Below are 12422 nucleotides of genomic sequence, written 5' to 3'. Positions count from 1 at the left end.
CTTGAGCATAAAACACAATGATATTCAGGATCATTCAATAAATCACAACTTGATAGAACAGATACAATTCTGTGTGTAGGCTGTGCATTTTTACTGTCGGAGAATGTAAGAATCACTGTAGGCCTAGAACAGTGATGATGATAAAAAAAATATTAATTTCCATGTAAGATGTCAAAGCCACAGGGAGCCACTTTTTTTAATATTTAATATAATATAATATATTTAATATAGCAAAAGCTCTGCAGGTTGCAGACCCCTGGACTGGATAGTGTATAGATTTTATAAGAAATATATAAATATATATATTTATGTAACACCTGTTAAATAGTGATGCACATAATTTACGGTGGTAAAGGCTGACCTCTTTTAAAGCTGACTCCTAATGATGTATTATTTAATTTCTTTGGCAACAAAAGTATAATGTACAGGCCAATTAGAGCATGTAGTTCGTGAATTGCTAAAGATTTTTTTAGTGGACAGGATTTAGATTATGAGTAGCCTATATAAGGTGTTTTTATCCACACACACATACACACCTACAAATTTAATGATGACCTGAGTACGGAGTGTGTGCTTTTATTCTGAAGGCACGCTGTCCGGAAACTGACTGTGCTCGAAACCGAAAGTTAGAGCTGAAGAGGAAACAAGTTAAAATGGAGTCTCGTTGACGTTACCCTACATCTTACAGCTTCTTTCATCTATATTATTTATTTGTTGAGAAACATTAATGCCTCTGTGAAGTCATAAGGCCGTGGCGTGTACGTAGTAATGTTAATAACGTTTTCATAGTAGCAGCGGCGGAGGGAGACAGCCTGTTCGTTACAGAGACTTTAGCACGGTTTTTGGATGTGACGGCTGAACTTACTGCGATAAGTAAGACTTGAATCACCTGTACACCTGTACACCTGTACACCTGTACACCTGTGTTGTGTGAGCCTGCTTCTACCACAGACATGGACCCGGACACTGAGGTTGAAAGGTGAGCGTTTCACAGTCTGTAGCCATCTTTGATTTGTTATCACTGTGAGAGCGAGTTGTCAAAGTTACCGGACTTTAACGGTGAAACACTTCACCTAAATCATTCATATTTTGTTAATTTAGTTGTTTTTGTTCATTTACTTAGGCTTGTTTGTTACGTCTCTGGTTTATTAACTATTTATAGTGTGCTGTTCTCGTTTGACACACCCACGCACGCCAAGAGTTTGGTCAGCTGCCAGACTTATCATGTACCTTTTCAGAAGTGCTTGAAAAACGTGTCACGCCAACAAAGATTGATATTTTTTATCTGTATTTTGAAATCATATTTAACTTCCATTGATAATTTAGATCTGACAAAAAGCAGAAATTGGCAAAAACAATTTGACTATTTAGATATTTGAACTTCTTTTAATTAGCAGACCTCTAAATTGTGTTTTGTTTTGTTTGTTGATGTTTGGTTGTGCTGAAAATGGACTGGAATTACTCATATAAAACCAGACAATAACACCTTCTTTTTGTCATCCTCAGCATCTTGAGGCAGGAGAATAAGGATGACGAGGATGACGAGGATGAGGAGGAGAAGAAGAAACACCAGAGGCCTCCCTCCAGCTATGGCTCAATGAAGAGTGACAGTGATGAGGAGGAGAAGGAGATGGATGGATGTGATGAAGAGGTTGCAGAGGACTGTTCTTCTCTGCTTCCTATGGGGCCACCTGTGTCGACAGCTCATGAGGGGACAGGGTACTGTGTCTTGGTTCAATAGTTGAGCTTCATCCCAGTGTGTCTATTTGTTCTTTATTGTTGTTTTGGCCAGTTTACCACAGATGGCACTGCATCACTGCTGACGGTACTTTTCCTGTGATCTTTAACCTTTCCAGTTTAACCCTGCACCTAAGCTTTTGATGGGCTTGCTGTTTAATTACTATGACTTCCAAGTCTGTTTCTCCTCTCTGGGCTCTAGATGACAGCAAAATTTCAACTCACAAGTTTGATTTCCTACCTTCTAGGCTGGCCTTGCATTTAACTCTAGTATAGTATGCAAGTTAGTTTGTAGACTTAAAGATTGCTTGAGATAGATCATGGCTATAGGTTCCTTTCAGGAGTATTTCAGCCTACACATGACACTGGAGGTTTCTTCTTCCATATTCAAAGTTACAAGATTATCTACACATTTCACTGAGCAGGAAAATTTGAACATTCTACATTTATACCCAAGATTAAACAACTGTACACCAGTGTTTCCCTAGATTTGTGGGAGACTTAGGTGCACCTATTTGGCTGAGAGATTTGGGGGTCCTCCCTGAAGAAAATATTGCAACACTCAACTTTCAGCGTTAATGTTTTTGGAATTCAGCCAAAATTTTAAATGGAGGATCTATTTAAGACTACATTGATTCTTTTTAGTAAAAGCAAACGGTTGTAATGGTCCACTGTGTTATATTGTGAAGTTCAAGTTTGCTTTCAGTGACTTAGAAACATCTTATAGGAGGTTAACCAGGTGAATTCTTTGCCAGGTTGCAGATGATTCGCTCAGAGTCTCCAGAGACGCTCTACACCATGACCACGCAGCAGACCAAACCACCAGGAGCTGTTGTCATTGACACCAGGTGGAGGACGCTCACACACACACACATAGACACACACATGAACATAATTGTCTGTCACGAACCTGGACAATGTGATGAACAGCAATAGTTATGTTTACTTAATGCTTTTTGTAGATGCATGTTAATGCACAAAAAGTGGAAATCTACTCATTGCTCTCAAATTCACCACTTGCAGAAATTTGACAGGAAAATTAATGAATGTGTGACTAAATAATAGTGAAAGGATTCAACGTACCAGAACTGTCAAAGAGTTAAATGTGCCTAAACAGTTTGAGGTTGCAGTGCAAGTCACGTATCTGATTGCACTGATGTGTTTTCTCAGAGGTAAATAAAATGAGGCCACCAGGCTGTAGCTGGTCACATGTATATTACTTGAAGATACGTTTAGATACTTAAGATAAATATATCAATATGGCCTATTTATCTATACAAGTGGGAACTATCTTCAAAAGGTCTCTAGCTAAAAAAGAAAGAAAAAACTTCTTTATGTTTTAGTCAATATGCTAATATATATATGCTATATGCTAATGCTAATTTATATCTCCGGACTTTATATTCCCAAATGTCTCTTAGCTGTACATATTTTATTTTTATTTTTATTTTTAGATCTATATTTCTATTTTATTTTATATTCTTATATTTCTTATTTCTGTCTGGATAGAGGGAAACACAATTTCAATTCTCTGTATGTCTTGTACATATTGCAGTTTTGACAATAAAGTCGACTTTGAACTTTGAACTTTGAACTTGAACTAAATGCAGTTCTCATGGTGATCCTTGGATGGGATTTGCAGTGCACTTTCTGACATAGCTCCTTTTGTCTCTTAGGTCATCTGATCTGGGGGATTTTTCAGACAACGATGAGGAGGACATGGATGAGGTTTTGGTAACTCATTCGCCAGAACCACCTGAGTTTGTTGAACCTGATGACACAATGCAGGCTGACGAGAACAGCCAGCCAGGCAGGCTGCACCCAGAACAGGACCTGCCCCATATATTCAAGGTCGGTACATGACATTTGGTCCGCAATGCCTAATATTTCCTTTTCCTCACAGAAGTTATTGTTTTGGTCTCAGGACTTTGTTAGACCTGATGATGCATTTTAACGTACATATTGAAGTGATAAGTGATAATCCCAATAATAGTACAGTTTTCAATTGATGTCTGATTCAGTTGATGGTTATGTTGAAAAAAAACTTCATGATTCAAAAGAATGCTGACATGATTTTTGTAAGACCACGTGTTATTTTATGCCTTTCTTCCTGTCTGCAGAGTATCCAGGGTGTTCTGTCAGGCCTCACCAGGGAAGAGCTTTACAAATTTAAGGTGTGGTTTTACCAATGGGAAACAGCCATAACCCTGCAGCAGGTGATGGATGGAGACCTTCTTGATTTTGTGGACAGGATCTTGGAGGTCCTTGGTAAGAAAGTTATAGTATATACTATATGAATAGTACAAATAGAGCTAAACATTAAGAGAAATGTTAATTTTGCCACTCGAACAGTAAAACGCAGTGTTATGAAAATAAGGATACAGGAGACAGCTTCGTGGATAGCATAGGGACGTAATTACTGTCAGTGATTGCTTACTCTCTTTATGTTTTTCTTCAAATTCTGTCCTGCAGGCCAGGATCGTGCCCTGTTACATACGATAAGTAGCCTGGAACAAGTCAACAAGAAAGAAGAGGCAGAAGAACTCAAGAAAAAGTGCAAGAGAGGCAAGTGAACACTGGTTTTATATGAGCACACTGGTTAATACTGGTGAATGGTAGTGGATGGTAGGCGTGTAACAGGTCTATCGTTAATCATGATATATGAGTTTACATTTTTTTTCAAATAAGGGAATCTTAAATGCTTATAGATACCATTTTTACAGGAACAATTGAAATGTCAGCCATGTGATTTTGATCTGACTGTCCTCTTTATCTTTCTCTCACCTCCAGCACTGGTCCGTTTTCAACTGAAGCAGTACTTGATCAGAAAACACCAAGTCATCCGTGAGGGGGTCGTTCGAGCCGGAAGACAGAACATGCTGGATACCATCTATGTTCAGCCCCATATTTCGACCTGTGGTTATGGAGGAATCGACCCCTCCCACCCGTTCCCACAACAACCTCCGTCACCTGTCCAGGTCCCCAGTCCCGACACCTATGTCGACCTGAACAATTTTTTCCGCTTACAGAAGGCTGATGGTCAGCCGGTGAGGACGGTGGTGACCACTGGAATTCCAGGAATTGGGATGTCAGTGTCTGTGGGAAAATTCGCCCTGGATTGGTCAGAACTACGCGCGAATAAGGTGATTCAAGACTAAACAAACACCACCTGCCCAGCACCACACAGCAGACCGACAGAGTTAGTGCCCAGTGACCAAACATTGCAGAGCATTCCCTCATGCTAAACAGCCAGAATTGTTTTGGTCTTATATTCTTTAGATCACCATAAAAGGGACTCCAAATGAATGATGAAGTTGCTCAGTGTCTTTTGGATGTAAATGGGCAAAGTGTTTGTCAACTTAAGTTTGTAACACGATAATATGGCAAATGCGTGTGTGTTGTTTACTTTGTTGTGAACATCTGCCACCAAGTGACCAAAAAAACAGATTGATGCTGCTTTAATGTTGAATTACATAGCTGTTCTAGCTGCAGCAGAGGAGACAACAATGGAAGAGACACTCAGGAAACCTCTAATTGGTCTGACTGAGATTTATATTGAACCCTGGAAGAATTAGGGACATGCATGATACACTGAAAACATTTGGCAACATATGAATATTTTATCATTATATCATCATATTTAGTTTTGAATTTAAAGGTATAATTGAGTTATATTTCTTATATTTTGAAAACCTAACTTGTAAGATGATGCAATGGCTCTTTCTCACCAGTAATTCTGACAATTGAAGATTTTGTTTTACTTAATTTCCTGTGACCAACACCATTTCCTTGTCCATCTTTGTTCAGGATCTGCAGTTTATCATCAAACTTTCATTTCGAACCTTCTGGTATATGCGAACCAAAAACCCTCTTCCTTCAAAGAAGCCCGAAATGTCTGTCATGGAAATCATAGAATATTTTCATAAAGAGTGTAGAGGCATTACATTCCTGGAGGAAGAGGATTGTAAATTTCTCATCATCATGGACGCGCTTGATTGTTACCAAGCTCCTCTGGACTGGGAGGTATCCCATCTGCACACACACACCTGAGACCCATTCACGTTAACATTTAAAATCACCTCCACATTGAATTATTGACAACTAACCAGCACCGATCAAATTATTATGATGGATACTAATTTGTAACTCATAAGAAAGAAAGATGTTTTTATGTCCTTTCCAGTAGAATTATTTAAAAGATGTAAATATCCACTTTCCATGTCCACTAATGAGGACAATGCTGATTTATCATATTAGTTATATATAGGACTTTTCAAAGTGCAAAATACAAACTGCTAGGCTGCTAACTGGTGCCTTATTTGACAAATAATGACTAGAAACTCATATATTAATATTTGTATTTATATTTGGTTTTCTTTTCTTTAGAATGCTCCAGTCATAAATGGCAACCACACCCCAGCACATCCTGACGTCCTAATTGTAAATATCATCCGAGGCACCGTGCTTCGTGGTGCCCGTGTCTGGATCCTCGGGAGACGGGCAGCTGTCTCGCAGATACCATCTCAGTTTGTAGACGCTGTCACGGAAATACAGGGCTTCAGGTATGTGTGTAGATGTCAGTATTAATTTAAGTTTTTGTGTATCTTATTCTACTTGCTGCTGGTTTTAGCTTTTCATATATATAATCCTGTAAGTATGTTTGGTCCTGTACAGTAACAATGTTAAAAAAGGTTCAGCAGTACACTTAAATCAGTTAAATTCATTTTAAAACTGTTTCAGTAGTTCAATTATATCTCTTTTCCTCCTCTTTTTTTTCCAGTGATGAGATGAAAGACGAATACCTGACCAAACGCTTTGATGGCGATCAAGCAACGAAGATCATTGCACATTACAAGCGCCTGCCGATGCTCCAAATGCTCTCTCGTCAGCCATTTGTCTGCTGGATGGTGGCAACAGTGTTCGAGCGCTGCTACCGTTATCGTGGCTATGGGGAGCACCCCCCCAGACTGACACCGTTCTACGTCAGCATCTTGATCGTCCAGATCAATCGCAGGCTGCAGTTCTACTATGGAAAAGGGGAAAATGACCTGGTAATTTGTGTCTTTTTTGTCTTTTAAGTGATGTTGTATAATTTCTAGTGACTTAATTCACCATCCCCATTCACTTATCTTTTTAAATGTACAAAAATAAAACGCTAAATAGCTTTTGGGCAACAAGTTTTCTGCGTCAGCATTTCATAACCTTTTAGTCATTATTTTATTTGGTACTAAATTTTAGTTCAAATGTAGTTGTTTATTTTTTTCACAAGCAGAGATTTACTGATCCATTATTTGGGGGACAAAATATCATGAACTCCTGTACCATCAGATGCAGTCTAACAAAATTAATCTGAAATAAATATCCTTGTGAAAGCTTATAATTTTCAATATTTCTTAAGACTGTATATAGTGTTTGTGTTTTTTGCAATTTCACACATTCCACTGCACAGTAATCCAAACTTCTGCCGCAAAAATGGACCTCAGCTTTGAACCCCCTGTACCTCTTTAAAAATGGAGCTTTGATTGGAATTTGAATGTTTAAAAAAAGACAAAAGAGACATTTGCCAAGAAAGGCTAATGAACAGTTTACCTTCATCATCCCAATTTCTCATTTTGACATTGTCTTTTCACTCAGAAATGGTTGCCTGATGACAAGAAACTGGTGTTAAAGATGGGCAAGATGGCCTTGGCGATGCTGGAGAGAAACAAGAGTGTGTTCGTGGAAGAGGACTTGAAGGAGTATAGTCTGAAGTTGACGGAGGTGGCGGTGTATTCCGGCATGTGCACTGAGCTCCCCGCTGCATCCGCAGATGGGAAAAGGACGTTCTGCTTTATACACTACACCTTCCAGGTACAACTCTCTCCATCTCACAGAGTTTGATGCTAGATGGCTGTTTTTTTAGAATTTGTCTGCTGAAGGAGGGAAAGTTTCTCTGGGCTAACCTTAAATCTGAGTTTAACACGTGTAGGTATGATCATCTTTTTGTGACATCCCAAGTACACTGAGAATGAACCTAGTACAGTAGAATAAGAATAAGAATTCTTTGTCCAGCAGTTAAACCTTTGAAATGAACATTCATATACTCAATGAGAGAGCAGGGGTAGATTCTTTATTCTTTATTGGGAAGCCCATAAGCTTCCACAAAGTGGTTGCTAATCCTCCTGAGGTCATTTTAAACGACAACAAAAATACAAAAAATACATCAAAATTGTATAGTATCAATAACACACACAAAAAATGCTATATAAGCCAAACATAATGTAGTAGATGAGTAGATATGCTGTTAAGAATTTGTAAGAAGACCATTTAACTATTTTTGAGGAAAGAGCATATCGGACTTGAGTTATTACTCAAAGCATAGCATTTTAATATGTCTTATAAATGTCTTTAAATGATCTTTAACATTTATTATGTACTTTGCACTTAGAAAACACTGGAGATGTTTTATTATCTGGCCATTAGTTCAGATATAATGGAAGGAAAAGTGTGCGCATATATGTCATCTTTGGGATTTTAAAATCACAAGTTTCCACCAGGTAATATAAGCTCTGTGAGGTGCTGCCTATCGTTTATCAGAGGTGTGTTTCTCTTTTGCTTTCTTTGTCGATGTAAGTCCTGTGGTTTTGTACTCAACTGAAATGTGAGACATGGGAAACACACACGTCTCCTGACATGAGCTGACTTTGAACCTGAAGTGCTCTTAGGTAGCTGCTCAAAACAGGTGCTGCTACTCTTAAAGTCACAGTGGAATGGGAACTAGAGTGTCCTTAGCTTCTCCAATGTGATGTGATGTATTTAATTAGATTGCGCAGAAATGGACGTGACTTAGTGAATATGGAGCAGTACAGGACCTCCACCTGCCTCACCTATGGTGTTGGATCAGGGGAGAAAGATGAGAGAGATAAATCGACTTTGAACGTGCAATATATACAAAGCTGCATTTAAAAAGTAAAAAAAAAATAATTATCAACAGAACATTTCTGTATTAGGTTGCAGAGATATATATTAAAGTTAGCATGCTAACCACCTAGCCCCAAGCCACTTTGTACCTCAAGAGATGATAGTAAGATAGTAAACAACACCAACACTCCCCCGTTGCTCCGAGCTCCCAGTCTGGGCAGAGTCAGCTAATTGGATCACTTGCTACCTGCACGGATACCTCAGCTTACTAGCTACACTAGCTGAACCACCTCTGAACCATGACGCCATTTTGGTTTCATATCATAGGCGAGTTTAGTTAGTTGCTCCAAATCAGATTTGATTTGATAAACATATTTATAGACCAATAGAGAGGAATTTTGATATAAATATCAATTGTTTTTGTATATTTGGCTTATACCAAAAGATAACAAAACAACTTACAAACATTAACACATGATTAGGAGTAAATATAAATATTTCACTTGGTGTTAAATAACAAAACTTGCAGCTGCCTGTAAAATATCCCTGTAGCAGAGACACATGCCCTTATGCTGCCTGGCCCTGGGGATACCCCAAAGAAATAATCTAAAGCCACTGTATGTCCTCTCTCCTCCAGGAGTTCATAGCTGCTGTGTACGTCTTCACGTTGTTCCGCTTAGAAAACAAGAACGTGCTGGACTCCGGGTTGTTGCACCTGCCCTGGAAGTTAACCTCCAAGGATCAGACCAAATCAGCAGCAGGCCTGGTCCAGTGTGCCCTGGGGCGAACCCTGAACGCCCCACTGGGCCAATACGACATGTTCCTGCGCTTTCTGTGCGGCATGCTTTCCCCGGACTGCCACCACAATCAGCTGAGCGGGTGTCTCTTCAGCCGCAACTCGCCCAAGGTGAGTGGACTGGATGAGGCACAGCGGCTGCTGGAGCAGACAATACAGAACGCTCAAGAGAACAATAGAGACCGGGTGGAAAACTTAAAGGAGTGCCTTAGAGAAATGATCCAGGAAGATGAGTGAGTCTGTGTGAGATCGAATCAAGAAAGTTTGAGAACTCAACGTGATTTGATAGAGTTTGTGTCATTTAGGCTTCCACAACATTAAATGTCTTTCAATAATTTTGATTAAGACATAAAAGAGTTTCACCAGACAAAATAAAATGTTATTCTATGCATTTATGTTTCAGAAGAGTCTGTCATGTCTTACAACAAGCACTAATAAAAATGCATTCCCGCAATGGATTTTTACTTCATTCAGCTGTCATCTTTTATTTAGTTTTATGGATATTTTTGTCCACACCTAAATACATTGAAATGATAAAAGAAGAAACGAACTCTTTAGAGATTCATAAAATGTAAACTCAGCAGCAAAGATCAGAAAATGTGATTAGAAAATGTGAGGAATCTGACTTTGATCATTCAAAGAAAACCTTATACTATACAGCAGTATGAAACCGATGTTCCCATCTGTATATGCAAACCATATAATGCATTTTTAGTGTCACACACCGCTCTACTCCTTAGATTGTTGGAGGAAACATATATAGTGATATAAATTTATAGTTTGTTTTGTTTGTGTTTTCAAATGGAATCTGGATGAAAATTAATTATATTTATAAATGAAAAGCTTTATTTCTAAATAGTTGTGGCTTTAAATCATACTGTTTGTCTGTGTCTCTGAGTGTTTTTGTACTTCCTGAATTTATACATTTGCTCCTCTGTCTTTTTTGCAACAGTTCATCACATCAGAATATATTATGTGGTACTCTGCATGCTTTTAGCATTTGTTTACGTCTTTGTTTTAGGTTTTCATGTAACCACCTGACAGCAGTAATAAGAGTGACTAAAGGGGGAATTCTAGCGAAGATCTTTTGTTTTTCTCTGTGAAAAGATCACACTGTGAACTGTCTTCTCTGTTAAAAGGGATATTTAATGCTTTTTGTTTGTTTGTGTGAAGTGTAAAAGAAGTTATCATGATTTCGAGAAAAATCTGGAAAATACTACGGATGAGTGATTACACCATTATCTGTATCTGTTCGCCCAACTATGTTTTTTGTTTGAGATTATCTGTATTTGTACTCTGAATGGACAGGGTTTAAATGGGAAGTGGGTGTGGTAACCGCAAGTTGTTTATTATATATTAGAAGAACAGCCTCAGAATTGAGCTTCAGATCAGTATTATTGATCACAAGGATTTTTTTATTCATCCTGAGTTGGATATTGACACATTTTACTGGTAAAAAGTATGTTATCTGTTTACTTGTATACAACTGAGTACTCGCTCAGCCCCCGTAAATATGATTGATAAGGTGAAAATGGATGATAAATGTCCAAGTTTTATGGACAGGTGGTTCCTGTATTTTCTTTTTCTTTTTTTGTGTCTTGCTCAGCTCTGGATTTATATTGGGTGGTTATGTTATTGGCACCATTATAATTAAACATGCGTAAACCATCATCAACACTTCGCAATGAATAGTTCATTTATGTGACTTCATTATTTATTCATTAGTCTGTATACTTTGTTTGTAGCCGAGGGAACTACAACTGAAATGTCACTAGAGGAAGAGGAATCGGTGAAGTTGTTTATTGGATAAATGATCAACAAGTGCATGCAGTACATTACAGTACAATATGTGCATGTTGGTTTTACAGGGAAGGAAAGCAAATCAGTCAGCTATTACAAGGTGTCACAAGGACATCAAGACTGAGATGAAAACAATTTATAAACAGTCTTCAACATGCGATTTCAGGCAGTTTGATTAAGGTATTGTATGAGATCAGAGTAAATATTTATGGTAGTTTAAAAAAAAGCATAACAGCACATCTAAAGGGCTTTTAACCTCAGCTACTTCAGAGTCAACAATGAAAATAATCAGCATAAAATGCACAAAGTTGACCGCACAATTCTGCATCAAGTAACAATATTCAACATGACTGCCTTAAAGTATGACAACATAGAACAACTGCAGGAATAATGTTATCAACGTTAGCTCAAGATAATAAATCAACCTTATTGATAGATGTTAAGTTAAACTGCTTTGCTGTAAAATCTTTATTCAGTGACAAAATAACAGTTTTCCTGCATGTGTTGAAGGCTGTTGTTTAGACTTGACAAGAGCGTCACTTTGTTGAAAAGTGGTGGGGACATTAGGGCTCAGATTAAAAACACTCTTTTTATTTCAAATTATCTTCAACATATGCGATTTGAGGCAATCTAATCACACATGGCACATCAAAATTAATGTAATCTCATTTATAAGTTAGCATTTGAGTGCAAGCTCTTTTTAGCACATCTTTAAAGGTGTTATTCGTAAGAAAAATTGATTTTTCAGAGCCTCATTATTTGACGAGTTGGTAATGAGACTCAAAAATCAACTTTTCTTACAAACAACACCTTTAACTCATAATGCTTTAAAAAGTGAGAGGGACAAAGTTGGCGATTTCAAAAAGTGGCGGGGACATGTCCCCCAGTTATTATAATAAAGTCAATATATACTGTATATATAATAAATATCATTAAGGGAGAACAAGTGCAATAAAAAGTAAATACAAGCCATTGCAGTAGCCCAACACGCCAGTATTCAATGAAGCTTAATATCAAAAGGAATGGTGGAGCGTCTTTTGTAGTTTCCAGGCGGCCACACAGTCTTTATGTAGGAGCTGCTGAGATATAAGAGACAAAACATGTCAGTCTTCAGGTGAGAAACCTTCAGCAAGGCCTTTCATTCGAAACAGGAAATGAATAACTGACTAAATCTGATTACTTTGGCAGA

General features: G+C 38.0%; 1 protein-coding gene across 1 annotated transcript; it reads left to right on the top strand.

The window, feature by feature from the left end:
• Nucleotides 1-616: 616 nt before the first annotated feature.
• nlrc3l (NLR family, CARD domain containing 3-like) lies at nt 617-11113 on the top strand. Its single transcript, XM_073490209.1, has 12 exons — nt 617-979; nt 1507-1719; nt 2493-2585; nt 3414-3588; nt 3858-4005; nt 4210-4302; nt 4528-4880; nt 5545-5760; nt 6124-6299; nt 6518-6788; nt 7372-7587; nt 9275-11113. Exons 1-12 carry the CDS (start codon nt 954-956, stop codon nt 9668-9670), a joined length of 2376 nt encoding a protein of 791 aa, XP_073346310.1. The 5' UTR covers nt 617-953; the 3' UTR covers nt 9671-11113.
• Nucleotides 11114-12422: the final 1309 nt, after the last annotated feature.

The sequence above is a fragment of the Pagrus major genome, chromosome 2, assembly GCF_040436345.1.
Source record: "Pagrus major chromosome 2, Pma_NU_1.0".
NCBI lineage: Eukaryota > Metazoa > Chordata > Actinopteri > Spariformes > Sparidae > Pagrus > Pagrus major.
This window is presented reverse-complemented; position numbering and strand designations above follow the sequence as displayed.